At 34.9% G+C, this 24,449-nt stretch overlaps 1 protein-coding gene across 1 annotated transcript in view; it reads left to right on the top strand.

Annotated features, from left to right (window-relative positions):
* The window catches only part of PAN3 (poly(A) specific ribonuclease subunit PAN3), a 146,974-nt gene that overhangs the window by 95,312 nt on the left and 27,213 nt on the right, over positions 1-24,449 (top strand). The window contains 6 exon segments of the mRNA XM_020997122.2: positions 16,878-17,125; positions 19,841-19,945; positions 21,385-21,442; positions 23,193-23,354; positions 23,606-23,722; positions 23,817-23,918. Of these exon segments, the coding sequence (XP_020852781.1) occupies positions 16,878-17,125; positions 19,841-19,945; positions 21,385-21,442; positions 23,193-23,354; positions 23,606-23,722; positions 23,817-23,918 (792 nt within the window).

Here is a 24,449-nt window from a genome sequence, read left to right as displayed (position 1 = left end):
CCACATGGGTGTTGAAAGATCTCATGAACAGTAGCTGTTCTGATTTTTGTTGGTTGTTTTCTCTAGGGAACAAGCTACCTTCTGAGTCAGCACTGGACTTGAAGATAAATCCTACAATTCATGAAACTGACTGATTCGACTAAAGGATGGATAGTTTGGGCAGCGTTGGACAGCTCTATGAGGGGTCTGTTTGTTTAACTGAGGGATTGTTGAGTTCAGCAACTTTTTAACTCCCCGATTAGCTGTGAAAATGGGGGTTTGTGAAAGAATTAGTTTTGGCATTTAACATTTATATTCTTATTGGTGTTGTTTCTATGTTATCGTTGAAGTTCATGGAATATCCCTTGAAACTGGAGAAACTTTGCACATATACTTCTTGCTAGCAAAAATGGTTAGCATAGGGTTTTGCAGTATGTTTATTCTTTTTCTTTTTTCACATGGCACAAATAAACATTATCCAAGCATTGATATGTATTTGTATATTACCCATTCTTAGAGTTATAGATTCCATTTTCTAATTAAAGGTAGTATGTATTTGTGGTCCTAAACATTTAGTATTAAATTGATCAGAATAACTTAGGGGAAGAAGTACTTGATTTAGTAATGAATGTTTTACATATTCCTTGTGGCTAATATGCTTACTGAACATAAAACGGAAAAGGTCCTATCCACAATTGTAATATGAGTGGTTATTGTACTGACAATGCTTAATTAAATAAGGTTTTATCTTTAGCCTAAGGAGTATAAATTTATAAATATAATGAAAATTTCGTGCTTGTGATGTTAGTTGTTAAAATGAATTATTGAAGGCTCTTGTGGAATTTCCTTTGGAGAATTTTAGAAACAGGATGAATTCTTATTTTTCTAGATGATGTAGTTAATGGTTTTGCCAAAAATACAGAATATTTCATCATTAGCCTTTATATAGCCTTGTGATTCTACAATAAACAACTGAAGGGTTATAAACATTTTAGGATAGTTATTTTAATTTTTGAAAGAATTATTTAAATGTATGGTATTAGGAATTATATGTAGCCAGTATTTCAAGGATCCCTGATAATTTCATCATTATGGGATAGAGACTTCCTTCACCCATGTTGAGGAGCTGTATGCTCCTCAGTACCTTAGTTAATGGTCTTTATGTGTTGCTCTGGCCCAAAAAAATCATCACCTCTGGTAAGATTCCCAGCTTAGCTAGGCTGGTCCTCCAAAGGTGGACATTCAGTCCATAGCCAAATTCATGCCAAAAGCCTTACCCACTTGGGAAGCCTTTTTGAAGCTTAAGACTTGTTGGCATATACTTTTAAGATCATATGTTCGCATTCATATCACATTGAGGCAGGCATCAGAGTAAGACATTAGTGGAAGACATTAATTAAACATTAAACCATATTTAAAAACCCTCAAGTCGTTCATATTCTATCTGTCTTGAGGAATAAGAGAACACCAGCAGTTAGGGAGATCAGTAGTGCCATAGATGGTAGCCCTTTCAAACAAGTTAAGGATTTTAAGGAACAAAGGTAGGGAGGGATTTCATTCCAAGAATGGAGGGTAACCTGTACAGAAGCACAGCGAGATGGGCTATGGATTGACAGGTTTAAAGAAAAGAAAATAGTAGGTTACTTGGACTATAGTGTAAAATGCCTAAAGGAAAGTGATGTGCAATCATTTTAGAAAGGTATGTTACAGCTAAATCATCAAGGGCTTAAAATTTCAGGCTGATGATTTTGCATTTTGTCTTAGCAATTTTGAACCCCTAAAGCTTGTTGAGGAAGGCAATGATGTTGGTCAGACCTTTGCTTTAGGAATATCAGTTTGGCAGGTATGGAGGATGAGTTTAAAAAAGGAGAGACAAGTAGGAGGGAAATCAGTTGGTAAACTGTGGCAATAGGAGAGAGGTGGTGAGGGCTTGGGTGCTGACTGTGTAAATGGAGAAATGTAAAAGATATTGTGAAGGAAGAATTGACGAGACTTGACAACTAAGTGTATGATGGAAGGGAGAGCATGCCTGTGCTGAGAGAGAGGAACAAATCAGGCATGACCGAGATTATGAATCTGGGTAAAGATTGGTGGTGCCTTTTCTTGAAATAAGGAAAGGGCCACAGTTAGAAAGGAAGATAATCAGCTTTGTTTCAGGTATGCTGAATTTGAGTTGCCTATGGGATATCCTATTGAACCTAAGTGCATTTTGGGCCTTATTTACATTATGCCTGATTGTATATGATTTTGTAAGTATTTTATTAACAATATGCCTTTCAGACTTTTAAAATAATTAGGAAAGGATATGGATATGGAATTATTAAGCTATGGCCCATATTCCATAGTAAATGTTCTTATGGTAAACTTAGGTCAGCATGTAGTGTTGTTTTTACTGGTGACTTACATAATAATAACAGACTTTGAGGAGATCGTTACTAGCAGTTCTGCTGCTATACAGATTGGCAGGGAAAATACTTTTAGCCAAAGTTCAGACAACACTAATTTTGCTGCAGTTTATCTAGTGATGAAATCATTTTAAAAAATTATATTCATTAAGACTAATGTTGTGCTATTGATATAATATCTTGTGAGGAGGTGGTAAGATTTTTTCTTTTCAGAATGAAGCTTTTAAATGATTGCTCATGTAATTTCCTATTGTCTAGTATAATAGAAAGGAAATTCCAAAAGTTGTTTTTTTTTAAACCTTTACAATGAGCTACTTTTATTTGGGATAGACAGTACAGATTTTATGTTTATTCATTAATTTAATTAATTCATTAACTTAATGAAAATCAAGAAAACAATTTCCAAATACAAAGTAGAGAACAGAAAAAGAATCATATGTGAAACTCTCTTGTACGTAACTAGCTTTAAAAAAAAAGGCATATGATAAACTCAGGTTAATAAAAGATTTTCTCATAAGAAATTTCTTTTGGACATAAACCATGTTAATACTTTCTGGTAGTTGAATTTAATCCAGTAATACAAGAGTTTGAATCTTTTGTACAACAATATTATTAAGAGCACTGAACGCTTGGATTTAGTCAGGAGACTTTGATTCTGTTCTTATAAGCCATGTGACCATGAGCAAGTCTCTTGACTCTTTGGATTTAATTCCTCATCTGAAGAACTAAAGGGATTAAACTTAAATAAGTTTTAAGGTTACTTCCAGTTTAAAAATTTATGATGACAATATCTGCATACCAGGTACTCTAGATACTACAAAATTAATTAGGGCCACATTTGTAGTTCTCTTGTAAAGTACACTTTTTCTTGTATCAATCTCTTTTTACTCTTCTGGCCACAATTTTAGTCTCGCCCATGTGAAAGGAGCATGTTACCTGAATTACTAGCCTCTTGACTGAACTCTCATCTCTCCCTCTCTACTTCCACGTAGCCCAAGTCTGACCATGTTCCTCAGTTCAAGAGCTTTCAGTGGCTCCCTGTTACCTCTAAGAAAATATGGCCGTCTCCATTTAACACTTAAAAAGCCCTTCACTTTTAGACTCTTGTTTATCTTTTGAGTTTTGCACAGTACTCCTATTTATGCGCTCCACATTCTGGCCAAATTATCCCACAGGTTGTTCCCCTCTCTGCTTCTTTGCCTTTGCCTAAACTTGATTTGAGGTGTTATTTTAAAGTTGTTTGGAGAGCAGTGTTGGAAGAGTTTAGCTGAGTTGCTGCCTCTAATCTGCCATCTTGTCTCCACCCTCTCCTGTATACTGTAAGTAAAAAGAACAGAGACTATTATTTTCGATTTGGATCCTTAATGTCTAGTACATAGTAGGAGCTTAATACATGTTCGAAAGGCTTGGTAGTGTAGTAAACTAAAATGGACTTTGTGCCTTTAGGACAACTGCCATTCAGTTCAGGCATTCATAAATATTATTGTGAATCAGTATAACAGTTGTTGTTGTTGTTATTGTTTGTCCTTCATTCTTGAAGAGGACCATGACACCAGGGAGGTGATGTCATGACTTGCAAGTGAATTGGATTTAAGTAAGGGAGGGCTGTGCAAAGTCACAGCCTCACTTTCTCCTCTGGAGCCACCTGGGTCCAGTGGCCAGATACACATCAGGAGGACTGGAGATGGCCCCCATAACAATTGTAATAAACAATTAAGGGACCTTGGTTTAAACTAAGATTTTATAAGGATTATCTCCCTTCCCCCCCAAGAAACTGACATGGTGGGAAGTAATTATTAAAATATTCAAATGGTTCATTTCTGGTTTTCTACATCATCTCCTTATTGACTCAGACATTTGTCAAGTATGGGACAAGGATTTTAATGACAGATGAATAAAATGTTAGGATCCTTAGTTGACAATTTGTGTAGCAGGATTACACTGGCTTCCCTCCTAATAATGCACACCACTTGGATACATTTTTGTTAGCTGCAAACATTCCCAGTATAAATCAGCATTTAGCAGTGAATTTCAGCAGTTAAAACATTTTTCATGTTTATAAGTTCAGTCATTATTGTGTACTTAATTTGGAAATCGTATCTAGGAGATCAGACATTGTAAGCTAATTTTATAATGAGTAACAGCTGTTGAGAGTTATAATGATAATGCATTTATTTAGAGCTATGAGGTTCATGAAGCACTTTTCCTTACCTCAGTCCTGTGAAAGAGGTTTATAAACATCCCTGTTACATGAGGATATTGAGAGAGTGACTTGCTTAAGGCCAGTCCCGGCATCCAAACCCCTGAGGTCTTTTGACTTATGCTTTACGCCCACATATAACAAATATTCTGCTACTAGTTCCAGTCACTAACCTTAACAAGCTTACCTTTAAAATAATCTTTATCCTTTCACTCAATAACAGTAGAAGAAAAGTTTGGGGTTTTTTGTTTGTTTTGGTGAGGCAGTTGGGGTTAAGTGACTTGCCCAGAGTCACACAGCTAGTGAGTGTTGTGTGTGTTAGGCCACATTTGAACTCGGGTCCTCCTGACTTCAAGGCTGGTGGTCTATCCACTGGGCCACCTAGCTGCCCTGAAAAGTGATCTTTAATAATATTTTTCCCCTCTTTAGGGAAATCAACTAAGTTTCTCCTTAAGCTGTGTTCTGTGTATTGTCTGTTAGTAGTTAGCTATTCAACTTGATGTTCTCAAAGCCACTAGCCACTAAGTTGCCTTGGATTCAGTTAGAGAGCTATTCTCTGTAGACTGCAGCTGTAATTACTAGCTCTTTCATAAATTAATATTCTTGGTCATGTGATTAGAGAGAATTGTATATCATTTGATAGTCCTCCAGCATTTATCTGGTAGTTTTAAGAACAGTGTTACAGTGAGACTTTGGTAAAATGGTAAATAACCTTATTTTTCTTCATTTGCTTCCTTGGTGGTATTGTATTTGGTGTGTATAAGTCGCAGAAACTCTTGTTTCAGAAGTTATTCTGTAACTTCTATCTCATTTCTGAAATCACGTATGACTGTTGTTTCTTTCATAGTAGCCTTGGAATATCCAGGAGGTTGTTTGGCAGGACATACATATCCTTTAGAAAAGAACATCTTGAGGAATCCAAATGTTACATTTCTGTAGCTGGATTTTTGTGTGTGATTAAGGGGTCACTTTGCTGTTCTGTGGGAACTTGAATTGATAAGAGCTGTGTCACATCTTTGTAATTAGCAGTTAATTAGCACATTAAAAGAATTGCTCTGAGTTGTATATAGGCATTTACCTTTTACAACACTCCTCTCTCCCTCCTTTTAATTCCACTTATCAACAAGATATTTTTTGAGGCATCTTGTGTTGTGGGAATTGTATTTGGAACATATAAATGATTTAAGACAAAGAATGTTCCTTTTTTGGTGGGGAGGGGGATCTGTGTGTAATTTTATTATAGTGGTTGGTTTGAGAATTTTAGATCAGCTCAGGTGGGCTAGTCCACCTGCCCTTTAACAGAAAGCTTGCCATTAGTAGACGTTTACTGTAGCTAGTCCTTACTTATTCTTGTTTGCAATGTTTAGTGTGATTATGTCTGTTAACTGCTGCTGTAGCCATTGTCTTTAAAAAAAAAAGAGAGAGATTATTTTCAAATTAATTGTGATTAAAGGAAAAACAACTTTCTTTTTCTCTGGAGTGCATTAAGCTATATTCTATGTTCAATAAATCAAGTTTGATGTCTTATTAATTGAAACTGAAATGTTTAAAAACCTCATTTTCACCTCTCACCTGCTCCTTTTTTGAAGCCTGTTTCTTAGTCATCTGAGATTTCAACTTAAAAGTCATCCTCAACTCATTCTTCTCTGTCTTCATTTTTACTTAGTTATTATATCTTATCAGTTTTATTGCCATAATATCTTATATCCATGCCCTTCTCTTCATTAATACTGCCACCACCCTAGTGTAGGCTGTCCCTGCCACTGTTTCAGTAACATCCCTGCTTCCTGTCTTCCTTCTCTATCATCCATCTTTTACACAGCTACCAAAATAATTCTCCTAGAGCATAGGTCTAACCCTGTCACTCCTGCTAAAAACCCTTTAGTGACTCCATATTGTTACTTGTTTAAAAAAATAAAATTGCCTAGATTCCATTATCTGCTCTTGGGCAACTTTTGCATCCTTGTTTCATATTCTTTTACATCTCTATGCTCCCAACAAACTGAAGCTTAACATTCTTTCTCTTGCCTCTATACATTCTTTCCAGTTATTCTCTCTCTGCCTCTCAGAATCCTGATCTTGAAAGCTTGGCCTTGTCACTTTGATGAAACATTCCATGATCCTCGGTTTGTTAGTACTCCCTACTCCCATTGCTTATATTATTACCTTCTCCGCAAGAGAATGTGAGATCACAGAGGATGGATCTCTTTGTCTTTCTGTCTCTAGCTCCTAGCTGTGTGCCTTGTATGTAGTAATCACTTATTGTTATCAAATTAAAATACAGAGTTAAACTACATCTTTTATTCATTTCTCCTAAATTATTTGCCTTTCCCACTATGGTGTCTGACATATTGCTTCACATTTACTTTATTACTGAGAATTATTTGACTATGAGAGAGCTTCCCTAAATTTTCTTAAGCTCTGTGAATAGGAAGTTTTTAATTTCATCCCCTTAGAAAGCGAAAATTCCTTGTGATTCTTTGAAGTATTATGTTCTCTGTCCTTCTTAAGAGAGTTGTACCATACTTTGAGTCAGAAGACCTGAGCTTGAGCGTCAAGCTGTATTATTTCCCAGCTGTGCAGCCTTAGAAGTAAATCATTTAAACTTGTATGTTAATAACAGTAATAGTCACATTACCCACTTCGTACGTAAGGATCAAATGAAATTATTAATGCATGCCCTCTGTGCTTTGTAACACCAGATTATTAATTCCAAACATTTATAGAGCACCTGGTAAGTAGCTGGCATTGGGGATACAAAGACATTTTTTAACATTGCCAATATGGGAATTTATTTTGTTTGGCTATGTCTATTTGTTATAAACTCTTTTTTTTCCCTCCTGATGGAGGAGGAAGTATAAATGCTTGTTAATTTAAAAAATCATTGCTTATAAGTTTAAATTTATACAGTTTAATCTCTCTAGATAATTGATCATTTCCATCAAGTTTTTTTTTATTAAGTTCATATGGTCCTAATTAATAATAGTAATAATAATAATGATGATGATTATGATGAAAGCTAACATTTATATAGTGCTTACTATATGCCAGGCACTGTGCTAAGCACTTTACAGTTATTATCTAATTTAAATTTTTCCAACAATCCTGAGAGGTAGAGGTGCTGCTATTATCCCCATTTTATAGATGAGGAAACTGAGGCAGCTTGCTCAGGGTCACATAGTTAAATAAGTGTCTGATAACCGATTTGAACTCAGGTCTTCTTGACTCCAGGCCCAGTGCTCTATCCACTGGACTACCTACTTATTCTCTATCATTTATGTATATTATTTTCAGTATGTTAATTTATATTTAAAAGGATATATATGTCTATAATATATGTGGGTTTTTTCCATTTTTCAAGAAGCTTGTTCTTGTTTAAGTTAGATTGAAGTGAGACAGGGAGAAAGAATGAACATTTACTAAGTACTTCTTGTTTGCTAGGTACTATTCTAAAGCACCAGAGATTCAAATAGAAGAAAGCAAGACAGTCCCTCCTATCAAGAGGCTTACATTCTAATGGGGAAGGACAACACATAAAATGGTGCTAGAAAGTAGGATTGTGGGGAGTTTGATGAAGATGGAGCTAGGCTCCAGCAAGATCATAATTATTGCTGTTGTTATTATCATTATTACTACAAAAACTGCTTACTGATAGAACTGAGTGACTCAAGAATGGAGTCCAAGGTGTGGAGGAGGCAGAGATGATAGATGGGGAGAAAAAGCAAGCATAGGAAGAGAGCCATAATGTGGACCTGCCATATTTATACCAATGAATCCACATAAAATTTTGAGGCGTGTGAAAATGAGCATTCCAGACTAATGTTATAAAATTCATGTGCCTGTATATCATATAAATGTTCCCTTAACATACCTTTAGTTAAACATCGAAGTTTTGTTATTGTTACCATAACATGTTAACTTATTTCATTGTTAGCTTTGCTTTTTTTGGTGGTTTTTTCCTTGTAGACGAAATTACAGTCTCTTTTGGAAGATACCAGTACTGCCCGTATGCCATTGTGCTACTTCTAGAGCTTATATATACCAGTTGTGTAATGATTGACCCATTACTCATTTCTTCTCCTTCCCTTGTAGTTGCTAACCATAAGAACATGTCTCCAGAATGGTCTAAGAAACCATTGGTTTGGTCTTCACAAAAGAGCAAGCACTGGATTTGAAGCCAAAGGACTTGAGCTTAAATCCTGGCTTTGTTACCTACAACGTCTGTGACCATAGGCAAGATCGAGTTGGTTTACCACCTTGGACCTCATTGTCTTATTTATAAAACACTAAAGAATGTTCCTTTTATTATATAAACCAGAGGAAAGGGAACTTTTCTAAGAAGCTGAAGCAATTTTTTAATCAGTGAAACTGAAGTTGCTAAAGGCCATGTGATAGAATGTACTCCTCTTCCATGGACTAAAATCCAGTGATTATTTCACAAAATCAATATGTTGTGCTTTACATGAAATTTGGTTAAAGGAGTTAGGTAGTTGGTTGATGTAACTCTTTTTGTTTTAAAAAAGTGCAAGCAATTGGTCCTCTGATAAAGAACCTTTCACTGATCATAGCTCTTGCTTATTATGAAAGAGTAGGAATGTTGATGGAACACAAAATGTAGTTGTATGAAAGGAACTAATCTGAAGTGTGAAAGCAAATGATCTGAGGCGAAACAGACGTATATATTTTTTTGGAAAAGATTTTTTTTCTCTAAAACCTGTGTTTTAGAGAAGACATCCTCTGTTGCATTCTTCCAGAAAGGGAAAGGATCTCAAGTCCTCAATGACACTGAAATGATTATCTAGTTATTAGGGAAAGGAGCCCAGTTGCTACATGAAAGAAAAACTTTATTCCAGTCTCTTAAAGTAATTATTTCATAAAGCTTGTCTGTGTGATTTGCATTTTTAAAAGGATTCCTTTGGTGTCAAATCATTTAATAATTGCCTTCCAGTAGAACAAGACTTTTTTCTTTCATTACTTGTTGACCGCGACTATGATTATTGGATATATATGAGATGAGATAAACCTTCCATATAGTTGCACCAAACTTCATTGTGCAGGTCATTGTGTGCACATCAGAGATTAAATTTCTTTCTGAAACATTACTGTAAGGTCGTTTTGAATTGTTTTCCTTGGTCAACAAGGCACTGTTTATTAAAATGGACTTTTCCACAACTGTGGCTTTCTGTATAAAGGCAGCTTTGTCTGGATTATGCAGCTGTTAGGAACCTGACTTATCTGCTTTCTGAACACGAAAATGTTCCATCTCTTATAGACATAATATTCAAAATGCCTTTGGAAGAATGTACTTCCACACCCTGGAATTGAATATTCATTTCAATTTAACAAGCATTTATTAAGCCCCTACTATGTCTTAGGCAATGTGCAATATGCTAAGGATATAAAAACAAAAAGAAATAATTAAATAGTTCCTGCACTCAAGGAGCTTACATTTGATTATGTGGAAACAGCATCTATTTAGAAAACTCTGTTTAAAATACATACAGAGTAATTTCTGGAGAGAGTGACAGGTCTGTAATTTGATAGGATTGGGTTCCAGAAACCATGAGGGAAAGGGAATCAAATGTGATAATATTTGTGAAGCACTATGCTTACATAGTGCTTGGCACATAGTAAGTACTCAATCAATACTTATTCCATCTACCCATTCAAGAGTAGGATGAAGAGGGATAGACAGAGGTAGGGATGAAGTCGACATGGATTAGTATGAAAGGGTAGGGCCTAGCGGCCCAGGAGCTTTTCCCGAGGCAACTTACAACTCGTGGAAGGATTTGATGTAGAACTGTTAGCATGATGATTGTTACATTCCTTTCCAGTCAGCACTAATATTGTTGATTTGGTTATTTCTTTGAACAAGAGGTACATAGGTAGAGGATGGGGAGAGGGGATATAATGCCCAGAGTTGGTAGGACAAATGAATAATTCCTGGGCGTGTGTGATGGTCAGAACAGAGGTTGGTGGAGTCCTTGTGACCTGTTTGAAATTAGAGGGATGAGGCACTTGTGAGGCTCACTACAGTATTGAAAATATTATCTTCCCAAGGTCATGGGAAGCTCAGTAGTCTTTGATCCTACATCGCTGACCTGTGTGTAGAGAGAAGAGCACCCAGGAACTATATGAACACAGTTACAAAGCACTTTTCACACAAAATCAAATTTAAATAATTGGAAAAAATCAGTTGCTCATGGATAGGCCGAACTAATATAATAAAAATGACCAGTTCTATCTAAGGTAATTTACTTATTCAGTGTCATATCAATCAAACTACCAAAAAATTATTTTATAGAGCTAGAAAAAATAATGAGATTTATCTGGAAGAACAAAAGAAAACTAATGAAAAGAAATGCAGGGGAAGATGACCTAGCCATACCAGATCTTAAATTCTATTACAAAGCAGCAATCATCAAAACTACTTGGTACTGGCTAAGAAATAGAGTGGTGGATCAGTGGAATAGGTTAGCTACAGAAGACACACAAGTTAATGACTATAGTAATCTACTGTTTGATAAACCCAAAGACCCCAGCTTCTGGGATAAGAACTCACTATTTGACAAAAACTGCTGGGAAAAATGGAAAAGAGTTTGGCAGAAACTAGGCATAGACCAAAATTGTATACCCTATACCAAAATAAAGTCAAAATGAGTTCATGATTTAGATATAAAGTTTGATACTATAAGCAAACTGGGAAAACAAGGGATAGTTTACTTTTCAGATTTATGGAGATAGCAGAATTTAAAACCAAACAAAAGATAGAGAATATTATGCAATGCAAAATGGATAATTTTGATTACATTAAATTCAAAAGTTTTTGCACAAAGCCAGTGTAACCAAGATTAGGAGGGAAGCAGAAAACTGGGAAGGAATTTACAACCAGTCTCTCTGATAAGGGCCTCATTTCCAAAATATGTAGAGAACTAAGTCAAATTTTTAAGAATACAAGTCATTCCCCAATTGATAAATGGTCAAAGGATATTTTTTCAGATGAAGAAAGGCAGTTTTCAGATGAAGAAATTAAAGCTATCTATAGTCATATGAAAATTGCTCTAAATCACTACTGATTAGAGAAATGCAAATCAAAACAGCTCTGAGGTACCACATCACACCTATCAGGTTGGCCAACATGACAAAACAAGAAAATGATAAATGTTGGAGAAGATGTGGAAAAATTGGAACACTAATGCATTGTTGGTGGAGTTGTGAACTGATCCAGCCATTCTGGAGAGCAATTTGGAACTAAGCCCAAAGGACTGTAAAAATATGCACACCTTTTGACCCAGCAATAGCACTTCTAGGGCTGTATCCCAAAGAGATCATAACAATGAGAAAAGGACTCACATGTACAAACATATTTATAGCAGCTCTTTCTGTGGTGGCAAAGAATTGGAAATTTAGGGGATGCCAGTCAGTTGGGGAATGGCTGAACAAGTTATGATATATGAATGTAATGGAATACTACTGTGCAATGATGAGCAAGGGGCAGCTAGGTGGCAGAGTGGATAGATCACTGGGCCTGGAGTTCAGTGAGTTGAAATCCAGCCTCACACCGGGTACTTGACACTTACTACCTGTGTGACCCCAGGCAAGTCACTTAACCCCAAATACCTAAAACAAAACCAACCAACCAAACAAACAAACAAAAAAACAGAAATCATGAGCAGGCAGACTTCAGAAAAACCTGGAAAGACTTGTATGGACTGATGCTGAGTGAAGTGAGCAGAACCAGGAGAACAATATACACAGTAACAGCCATATTGTGTGATGACTAACTTTGACAGACTTAGCCCTTCTCAGCAATGCAAGGATCTAAAACATCTCCAAAAGTCTCATGATGGAAAATGCTATCCACATCCAGAGAAAGAACCGTGGAGTTTGAATGCAGATCGAAGCATACTATTTGCTCTTTTTTTTTATTCTGCTTTGTTTTGTTTCTTCTTTCTTGTGGTTCCTCCTATTGGTTCTAATTCTTCTTCACAACAGGAGTAATGTGAAAATATGTTTAATAGGAATGTATATGTAGAGCCATCTTGGGGAGTGAGCGGGAGAAAATTTAAAACTCAAACGTTTATAGAAGTGAATGTTGAATACTAAAAATAATATCTGGGAAAAAAGAGCAGCAGGGCAGCAGCAGAAGTAGGTGGAGACTTGAAGCCTGACCTCCAAAATCTTTGGTCAAGTCAACTCTCCCCAGGGCTTACTCCAGCATTGACTAGAAGACTCAGGCAAATCACTGTCATGCTTCACACTTGTTCTTTAGACTTTTGATTAAACAAACTAACAGCTGTTTTTAGTCATAAGCACGAGACTTCCTCCTGTGTACTCTTAAATGCTGTTTAACTACAGAATCTTCCAAAATATTTTACTTTTCTTCCTCTTCCTCTTCCTCCTCCCCAGCTTCCCTCACCCCTTTTTTTCCCCTAGTCTCAGTTTTTAAGTAAGGAGTTCTTATCTTGGGGTCCAGTACTTTATTTGTTTATGAAATACTCTGATAGCTGCATTTCAGTATAATTGGTTTTCTTTGCAAGCCTTTGTATTTTATGCATTTAAAAACATGATGTCAAGGGGGTCCAGATTGCCAAAGATATCTCTGATGCAGAAAAGGCCAAGAACCTCTATTAAAAGTCATTGGCTTGGCATATTTTTAAAAGATTTCACATAAATCATAGAATCATAGATTTAAGCTAGAAGGGATCTTAGAAGTCATCTAACCCAACTCCCTTATTTAACAGATGAGGAAACTGAGGCCCAGAGAAGGAGGATGACTTACCCAAGGTCATAAAAGTCATAGCAAGGATTTACCCTCTGACTCCAGATCTAGTCCTTTTAGAATGCTATGTCCCTATTGGTTTTTTTTAATAGAAGTTTTTAATATCTTTTGATTTTGCATTGCCTAAATTTCCTTCTACATCTCTCCTTCACCATGCCTTATAAGAGGATTTTTTAAAAAATAAATTTAAAAAAGAAAACATTTCAGCAAACTCAATACATTGAGAAAAAAATCTAAAATGTATCATATACATTGTTACACACCCATGACCCCATACCTCCCATTTCTGCAAAGAATTGGCAGGGAGGCATTTTCCCATAACCCCTCTTAGAGGCCAAGCTTATTCTCTGTAAATTTTTTATTATTTTCCTGGCCCTGCTTGCCTCACTTTATATCAATTCATACAAGTCTTTCCATATTCTATGTATTCATATTGCTTCTTCTGGCGCTGTGATGTTTCATTACCATCCACAGTCAGCGGGCATTTACTTTGTTTCCAGTCCTTGGCTACCAAAGTGCTGCTATAAATATTTTGGTGTGTATGGAACTTTTTTTCCCCCTTTTTCCCTTGGTCAGTGACCTCCTTGGGGTTATATACCTAACAGTGGAATCCCTGGGTTTATGGACATTTTAGCCACTTAATTTGTTTTTTATTTTTATTTAAAAATTTTTTTGCTTTTTGGTGAGGCAGTTGGGGTTAAGTGACTTGCCCAAGGTCACACAGCTAGTAAGTGTTATGTGTCTGAGACTGGATTTGAACTCAGGTCCTCCTGACTTCAGGGCTGGTGCTCTTTACACTGCGCCACCCCTGCATTATATTTTTTTTAATATGTTGTAAGAATAAGGAGACTACTGTAGTATTCCAGTTAAAAGATAACAAAGCATAATTCCAAATTGCTTTTCAGAATGATTGTACTAAATTCACAGCTCTACCAACAATGCAGTAATGTTAACTTTCCACAACCAACCCTTTAACATTGACTGTTTCAATCTTTTGTCATCTTTGCCAGTTGTTCATATAGTTTTTTAAAATGTGACTGTTTCATCTTACCTATATTTCCATGTATATTTGCAAAATCCAGGTAATTCTTCTCAAGTACATCTCTTTGGTAGGTGTTACTTGGTGGACAGAGATCTCAACTTGAAATCAGGACCATTGGCTTCAGTATTTAACTAGCTATGTGACTGAGTAAATCACTAATCCTTTCTAAGCTTCAAGCTCCTCATCTGCTAGATAGTTATTATTATTATTATTATTACTATTTTTTTTTGGTGAGGCAGTTGGGTTTAAGTGACTTGCCCAGGGTCACACAACTAGTAAGTGTCATGTGTCTGAGGTCACATTTTAACTCAGGTCCTCCTGACTCCAGCTTTATCCACTGCACCACCTAGTTGCCCCTAGATAGTTATTCTCTATTTCACATAGTTGTTGTAAGGTACTGTATAAATATGGGCTATTATCTTTTTGCTCCACATGCCACTTGGCCTTGAGAAAAGTGGAGACAGCATCTTCATATTAATATCAGTTATGTAGCACTTCAGGGTTTATAATGTGTTAGTTGAATATCAAGTGAGTGTGACCCTAGACCTTGGTCTTCTGACTCTTAAGTTCTTTTCTCATTATATTATGTTTCCTATGAAGTTAATATTTATTTATGCATTGGCTCTTTTATGCTGTTGCCTATGTTTTTGTGTCTAATGGCATTGATTCAATATTTTTGGGTTGAATTAGCAAAAGTAATTTTATCATAATTCTCCGGTATGGCAGTAGCAGTTGACCAAAAGCCACCCTTCCTGTCTCTTCACTTCTGACATGCATCGGAGTCAGTACAAAGCCTGTCCCATCTGTACACCTTTGTTTTAAGAGGTGGTTGGAGTGTGGAAGAGATTTGTCTGATGGTGTGCTTTCTGATATCTTTGATAATTAACTGGGTTTTAAAGGAACCTTGAAAAAATGTTCTCTTCATGAACTTCTTTAGAATTATGTTTTATTACCTTTTATTGAGTAGGATTTAGAATGACTAAATAGAATTTTTCATAAATTAGTGTTTATTAATCTGTTTTATGAAAAACAGGTGATATAATTAAAATATTTTACATTTTCTTCAAGAATGGCACTCTGCTTTCTGCTGAAATTGTGAAAGCAGTTACAAACCTCACAAATTCTATATGATGGTGTTTTAAAATATATGATTTCTGGGTGCAGCTGGTGATAAATATGGGGGAAAGGGGAGGTTGTCACAGGTTTTTCTTTCGTTTGTGTCGTACCTACTTTTCTTGATGTGTTGTCATAGTACTCAGCAATGATTTCTGTACGGCTGACCTCAGATTTTGAGCAGTACTTCATTTCCCAAAAAGTAATCAGACTTTTGTGAATGTTGAAAAACCTATTGATATTCCAAAAATCCTCACTGCTTGAGAAACTGAACTATGGCCTGTAGGTTTTCTGTTCCAACAGAGTCTATTCTCAGATAAGAGAAGTTCTCACTATTTTTATAAATAAACAAATATATTCTGTTAATCACATTTCCTAGTATTAAAATTACTTCTTCATGAATTCAAAGTGAGTTTGCATGGCATTTACATAGCACACTTGTACTTGGTACTATGCCCTCAAGTACTTCAGTGTACTAAGAGCACTTGTTCTTGGAGAGCAAAGACAATGTCATCTTTTCATAGTTCCTTATAACACCTAGTATATTTCAGTCAGTTATTAATCATTTTATTAAATGCCTGCCATGTACCAAGCGTTGTGCTGGGTGCTAGGAATATAAAGAAAAGAATAAAAGTCCCTACCTTCAGGGAACTTATGTTCTGTAGATGTGGGTATGCTTATCTTATTTTCCCAGCAATCATTGTTAAATGATTCTCCAGGGAATAGTTTAAATAAAATTTTAATTTTTCTGTATTTATAGTTGAAGGTAATTTTCATTCTTTTTTCTTGATTCTATAAAAAGATACTTAATTTTTTAAAAAAGTGCTTAAAACTACCATGCATTCAGTCTCTTAACTCTTAGGGAAGATAGATTGGGCTTAGTGCCTAAAAAGTGCCATTAACTATATTGAGTTGAAAATAGGCGTAGCATCTTTGCTAGCTCCTTTGAGAGTTGTTGATACTGTAAAATATATATTGGGGTTGTGATATGCATTACTATATTAACAGTGAAATACTTTGAAATGATAATTGTTAAACACAATCTTGCCATTGACAGAATTTTAAAGTTCTTTTGAGAAATGATTGATTATCATTTTGAAGTGTTTAATATAATCTTTGATGTGGAAAAGATTTGTGTTGTGGTGTGCTTTCTAATGTCTTTGATAATTACTGCATTTTAAGGGGAACCTTAAAAATATTCTTTTCATAAAATTCTCTAAAATTTTGCTTTATTGTTACCTTTTATTGAGTAGGATTTAGAACTACTAAAGTGAGTTTTTCAGAAATTAATAGTTTTTAAACTATTTTATCAAAAACAAATGATTTAGTTAAGAAAATATTTTACATTTTCTTCAGGAATGTCACTCTCTGCTGGATCCTCGCCTCTTCATTCCCCTAAAATTACTCCACATACATCTCCTGCACCTAGAAGAAGAAGTCATACTCCAAACCCAGCAAATTACTTGGTGCCTTCTAGTGCCTCTACACCTCTTAATAATCCTGTTTCTCAGACTTCATCTACTGGCCAGGTTATCCAGAAGGAAACTGTAGGTGGAACAACATACTTCTATACTGACACAACTCCAGCACCTTTGACTGGAATGGTATGTGTATTTGGGAGAAGAAATCAATACTATGACAACATTTCAACCTAAATTGCCCTTTAAAATAAAAGTTTTCATTTTTGTCACTTCAAATATAAATGGAGTGAATGACTGATTAGATTTAGAAAGGATTAATTTCTCGTGCCTCACTCTACTGCCAACTTTACTCTCTTAAAAAGAGTGAAATTGATTTGGTTTTCTACTTTAGTTTAAAGCTCCCACAATTTTTATTTATTTTAAATCTTTTTCTTTCACTCCTTCCTTCAGGTTCCTTTCATTTTAGATAAATTGCTGTTAACCAAAGGGCATATGTTATTTCATGTTTTACCTTTCCCTTGCCCATTGCAATTTTCAGGGCATTTCCTTCTTACCAAAATGCCTCTTCACAGTGATTATAAGAGTGGATTCTTGTTGGCTTATTATGGTTAGTTTTTCAAATAGAAGCTTTAAATCTAAAGAAATCAGGTTATGAACTGATAACATCTTTTAACTGAGGGGACAGCTGGAGAGTGAGTGAATTGATAATTTTCTCATCAGCTGTCATGGCCAGTAGAACGAAGTAATGATTGGGTAGGAGATCTGTTGGGTGAGCCAAGGCTCAGCAGAGAGAAAGGCGTCACAAGTCATACATAGGTCAAAATCACGATGTAAGCACAATGACCAAGAGACGCAGGACAAGTGAGCAATGCAAAACAGGCCAGGTTACCTCTCCTTACTCTGTGCCAAACAAACTCTGCCATAAATCTGATTAAAAATAATTTTTGCTCCCCCAAAATATGTTAGGTGCTAACATAGGAATTGAAACTGATAAGTCATATTCCATTTCAGTAATAAGCTGTTATTTGTATATAAGCAGATGTAAAGGATTAGTGCTTCTTTGAATTGTAGAGGTAATTAAAGATGTTCATCTGAAAATGTATTGATCATAATTTTGTCTCAGGAATATTTGTGACCAACTCAAAAATTGTGACTATACTTTATTACTTTTTTTGGGGGGGGGTGAGGCAATTGGGGTTAAGTGACTTGCCCAAGGTCACACAGCTAGTAAGTGTCAAGTGTTTGAGGCCAGATTTGAACTCAGGTCCTCCTGACTCCAAGGCTAGAGCTTTATCCACTGCGCCACCTAGCTGCCTCCACTTTATTACCTTTTAATAATACACTAAAAAAATTTTTTAAGGTCATTTTTTCCCAAAGTGATCGTGGAACAGATAACACAAAATCCTGAGTTGTTCAATTAGAACAGAAACTTACTTTCAGGTAGTATTTCTCTTTTTTTTTTTTAAAGCCATGCTTTTGATGTTTTTCAGATAATACTTTTTGTTTCTTAAAAAATAAATACATGAATTTCTTGATTAAAATTTTGATAACTCAAGATCTTAATGGAAAAGCCTTTAGATAATTTTTAAGTGCAAATATAGCCACATTATTCATCTCTGGAAAATGTCAAGTTATTTCAAAAGTAAAAGATTTCCAATTCTAGGAAAGAGATAAGTGTTTAATGGGCACAAGGGATTTCCTTTATTGTATTTTACCTGGGTTCTTTTATATTTAATATAGCATCTGTGGAAGTTCTCTTCATTTTCCAAATTGTAAGCTACTTTTAGAGAGCTTAAAAATACCTCATTTGTGTGTTTATTTTTCAAATCAGTCTGATAATAGTCATGTTTTATTGTCGTGTGAGTTAGGACAGATAGCATTATACTTAGAGATGAGGAAACTGAAACAAGAAATAGTGTCATGCAGTTACCTGAAACGTTGCAAATGATTGCGGAAAAACTTGTGGGTTATGTTAAGGGAATGGTGGGGAATTTTTTTTGCCTTTTGAGGTCACTGACGATAGGGGTCTGGGGGAGAGAGAATTCTGGGCCACATTCAAGTAAAATAATGTAAGTTATTTTTATATAAAAAAGAATAGTTTAAAAATGTTCAACTCAGTTTGTAGAACAGATATATTTACTCAGTAAGTGAAATGCTAAAAACTTATTTTATTTACATAAAAATATACTACTTGTCTATTTTTGTTTATACTCCAATCCCAGTTGAGTTGGGATCAGTGGACGTGAGAGTAGATAGAGGAGAAGAAAGAAAAGGCAAAGAAAAAAAAGAAGAAGAAATAAAGAGAAGGAAAGAGCACAGGTTCTTAGGTATCTCTAAAATTGGGAGAGTAAGCACCTTGTCACAAACTTCTGTTCACTTGGGTTTTACAGTAAATTGGCACCTGTGATCTTTGACCCTTGAAGAGTTGGTTAACAAGTAAATAATTTAAAAGGTCCATCATGAATGAGACAGTCAAAAGATGTTCATCAATGTGGTAGTTATTCCTTGGATTCTGGTGTTGGTAGCCAGAGCAGTCTTACTTTATAGTTGGAAGTCCCTCCAAATTTTCTTCAGTATTTTTCTATTTTTTTATCTATTGCTTATCTTTTTTTTTCCTAATCACTTTTAAAAATCTGCCAAAATTTCATAAGGTTTAGCATCTCTTTTCCACAGAACTCATTTTTCCCACCAAAACTTAAATCCTATCCTGTATTTGTTAATTACAGATTAGTTACTTTTATATTTTACAGTGATTTATGTGATTAAAATAGATTGAGTGTTTAATGCTAACACCTATTTCTTGGGATATTTTTCTTTAATTTAGAAATTACACGTTTGTGAGAATTGTGATGTCTTATATTTAAAACCAATTTTCATAATTTTTTTTTCACCTCTTAGGTATTTCCCAACTATCATATTTACCCTCCAACTGCACCTCATGTTGCATATATGCAACCAAAAGCAAATGCACCTTCCTTCTTCATGGCTGATGAACTCCGGCAGGTATGCTTTTGTAGTTGAGAATAGAAATTTTTAAAATAACTACTATAATTTGGGGAAGAAAGAACCAGATCTAAGAAATAGTGTAATATTTTAGAGGCATTGAAGTAGTGTCTCAAATGACAGTAACTAATTAATCAAATGTAGTAGTAAGATACAAATTAAACTAAAAAATTACACATTTTAAGTTGGTGTGAATATACAGTTTGGTACTTCTGTGTATAATGTATCCCTTGATGTGGTCTCATATATTCTGATTCACACTATTCTAAGGTATGATTGTATAAACTATGATAAATAATTCTAGCCCAATGGCAATATTCAGTGCTAATTTGAATAATGTGAACACTTCAAGGGATTATTTGTACTATTTTGGACCTAGCTGTATGTTTAAGGAAATTTATTGATAAAGGGAAATGAAGATGTTTTTGAGTTTCAGTATAAAACTTATTTTATAATTTTATTTAAATGATTCATCTCTTACGGGTGGCAGAGTGAAAGTATTTGTAGATTATCAATTAAATACTTTATTCAAATGAAGGTGGGTAGATAAAGAGTAAGTAATTTTTGGCTACTACATATACACATAATGTTTATGTTGAGTATTTTAAGTATCTGAACTTAACTAAAAAAAATTAAGTGTTTTGCAAATGAATTAGCACAACTTTTTTGACATAGGTATTTATATAAAGGTATCATACTTAAACTTTACACTCCACTTCCATGGGAATATGATTTCGAAAATACAGTGCCAGAATTGGAGTTAAAGGACCTGGCCATGTAGGCCAACCCCCTCATTTCACAGATAAGAGCTTTTCTGTCCCTCCCATACATACACAAGAGGATTCTTTTGAACCACTCAGGGACTGGCATTCTGCTCCCAGCTGGATTTCATGACTGAGGAAGTCACTCACCCTCTCTAAGCCCCTATAAAATGAAGTGGTTGGCTTAGGTGATCTGTAAGGCCCTTCCCACAGCTAAATCCTATTGTCTTTATAAATGATTCTGGTAATTCCTACAGTACAGAAGTTGATAGCTGCTATTTAGGACTATTCTAAACACCCAATTAGAAACAGAAAACAAATGGTTTTATCTACGTCATGTTAGTCTACAAAGCTGTAAATGTTAAAGATGAACTGCTGTATTGTTTCTGGGATTACATATGTAGTTTTATAGAGCTATGTTAATTTCAGGTTAGATTTTAACCAAACAGAATTAATAAAGCTATATTAGGTTATTGAACCCATAACTCAACTCAGTCTGAGTGCAGGTCTATCTGATTACAGAACCTAGATCTTTCACCTCTTCAGAAATATTATATTTCATGAACAATGTACATAACTGAGAAGCTGAATATCTGTTTTATTCTGTTATAAGATAGGAAAATGAGGTTCCAGTAGTCGTGTTCTATATTGTATGAGTTCCTATATTTTTTCCCTTAGGAGCTGATCAACCGGCATTTAATAACAATGGCTCAAATTGATCAAGCAGATATCCCAGGTAAAAAGCAAATTAACTTGAGGGAGGAAAAAGAGGGAAGGAGAGAGAATGAGATGGAGTATCTGTGGAAGAGAGTATAGACTTGGTTTGCTTAACTACTGGTATCAGAAAAAGGAACAATGCATGGAACTTAGAAAGAGGTAGATTTAGATTTGATGTCAGAAAAAACTTCCTCATTAGTGGAATTTGCTATCCAGAAGTTGATACTTTTCCACTTGCTAGAACTTTGCAGGCAAAAGTTGGTTTAGAGCACATTCTTGTGGGTTAGCCCTTCAGGAATGAGTGAATTGTTACAGAAATCGCCCTTTCCTAATTCTTTGATTGGTATTATTTAGAATCATTTTATGTGCTTTATGTGGAAGTTAATATGTAACTATGTCAAATAATTCCATACTTTTGTTGCACTTGTAAGTTATTTCTGCAGTCGTTTTTGTAGATCATCCTGAGAATAAAGATTTCAATTTCAAACTAAATCATTACCTACTCATCAAATGTTGGGGAAAATACACTTTTTTTTGTTTTCTGGTTGCTTAAATTGGAAATTTGAAAATTTCTTAGAATGGACATTGACAGTTATGTATAGTAAATGAGACCACTTTGAACATGTCTTCTATAAAACTTTTTAGTGAGAATTCCTAAAAGGATTTTATTTCACTTAATAACTAGGATTTAATTAGCATTTTAAAGTTTGCAAAGCAATATCTCTCTCTGTCTCTCTATTTATATATATATATATATATATATGTGTGTGTGTATATGTGTGTATATATATATGTGTGTGTGTGTGTGTGTGTGTGTGTGTGTGTACATATAAACACACACACACACACACACACACATATATATATCTTATTTGATTCTCAAAACAACCCTGGGAGGCTGGTGCTATTATTATTCACTTTTTACAGAGGGAGAAACTGATGGGTCAGAAAACTAGTGAGTGTCTGAGGCTGGGATTGAACTCAGGTCTTCCTGATTCTAAGTCTTACACTCTCTGCCCTGTGCCACGTAGCTGACTACTTATTCAAAGCAGTGATTACACGTAAAGAGTCAAAATTTTTCTAAATTTAATTTTGTGGCTTTACTTTTTGAAACTGTTTTAAAGCATTTTTCTGTGATTATAAATAGCTTGGTATAATTGATAGAGTGTTGCCTAGGGAATTAGGAAGACATGGGTTCAAGTCCTTCCTCAGCTCTGTCACTCTGTGCTTCAGACAACTTTCTTAACAACTTAAGAAGTTAAGAACAGGCTGTCAATCTGTAGCTGTAGTGGTTGTTTCCCATACTGAAGAAATCATGTTTGAACAATAACTCTGACTTAAATGACTTTCAAGAGAGGTGATATGGGCATATTCTACTCCCTTATTTAAGCAATTTATTTTGCATAAAATAAAAATGTTTATTTAAAATATAATGTTGTCTCTTCCAATTTTGCTGTTATTTTCTCAAAAGCAAAATGGGGAATATTCTGATATTTCTCTTTCCTTGCTAACTTACTTGAGTTATAGTCTGTAACCAAGATGAGAGATTCGTGCTAGCTTAAGGACTTTTGTGTTTTGGTAACTTTATGGTATGGGTTTCAGAATGCTAAATTATTTTAGGACAGAATGAGAGAATTTGATTTATAAAACCATTTCTGAATATTTTCTGCGAGTTATAATACAAAAAATATATTTGAACACTTGATTGATACTATTGAATCTTTACAAGTGCTAAGAGTCTAAAGTTATTTCCCTATAAATTGCTATAGCGGTTCCTGCAGAAGTTGACAGCTACCATAGCCTTTTCCCTTTAGAACCACTGCCACCACCCAACCGGATACAGAAATCAAGTAATTTTGGGTATATTACATCATGCTACAAAGCTGTAAACAGCAAAGATGATCTGCCATATTGCCTTCGGAGGATACATGGTAATCAAGTTCATTTATCTTTGTTTAAAATTAGTGTACCTAACTTGATTTAAACAATTCTAAATGTGTTGATTGATTTAAGTTTAAAGTGTAGTAATGAAACAATTTAGCCTAACTTGAAAATAAATGTCACACAATTTATTTTTCAAGTTATAAATGAGGATACTTTTGTTAGGCCATGATGTGAAAATTCCACTATCTGAATGATGACTATAAAAACAAAAAATATAATTTAATTTTTCTTTTAATAGGTTTTCGACTTGTTAATACAAAATGTATGGTATTGGTTGATATGTGGAAAAAAATTCAACACTCAAATATTGTAACATTGCGTGAAGTATTTACCACTAAAGCATTTGGAGAGCATTGTGAGTAATGTGTAATTACGTTTCTATTGGTGACTTCATTGGCTACTGAAACCAAATTTAAGTAACAAGTTGTGTGTTTGTGTTTTATTTTAAGCCCTTGTGTTTGCATATGATTTCCATGCTGGAGGAGAAACTATGACGAGCAGACATTTTAATGACCCTAGTGCTGATGCCTATTTCACAAAGAGAAAGTGGGGTAAGCAAAAGAGAAGCAAGCTGTATTTTAAGAACTACTTAATGCTTCCTGGAAGAGGTATTATGTTTGTTTATTAGATGTGGATAAATACAATCCTTAATCTTTCAGCTGATGGATCTTATTTCTTTTGAATAAAGAGTAGCTAAAAGAAATAGGGTTAGACAGTAGATACTAACTTAATTTTCTGTGACACGCATTTGTGGGCTTAAAGAATAGATGAAGAGGAGGATGGAAGATAAATCCCAGCTTTTTAAGAATTAGCGTGGGTGAGAACAGTATGCTGGAATATCTTTTTAGAGATGACAGCGTTGAATAGGTAGTCACACTTCAAAATAAATAGTAAAAAGAGTCTTAAAGAAAAATTGAATTTAAGCATAGACCCATTCATTTTCTGTTCCTTTTTGCCAGTTGTTTATAAAAAACATGGAGAAGTAAAATCACATTTTAATCTCTTGTTGTTTTAGCCTTTTTTTACTTGTTTCCAACTCTTTGTGACCCCTTTTGGGGTTTTTTTTGGCAAAGATGCTGGAG

Source organism: Phascolarctos cinereus, unplaced genomic scaffold (assembly GCF_003287225.1).
Source record: "Phascolarctos cinereus isolate Bilbo 61053 unplaced genomic scaffold, phaCin_HiC Scaffold_726;HRSCAF=1367, whole genome shotgun sequence".
NCBI classification, from domain to species: domain Eukaryota; kingdom Metazoa; phylum Chordata; class Mammalia; order Diprotodontia; family Phascolarctidae; genus Phascolarctos; species Phascolarctos cinereus.
Note: the sequence above shows the minus strand (reverse complement) of the source record. Positions and strands in the feature narration are given on the sequence as shown.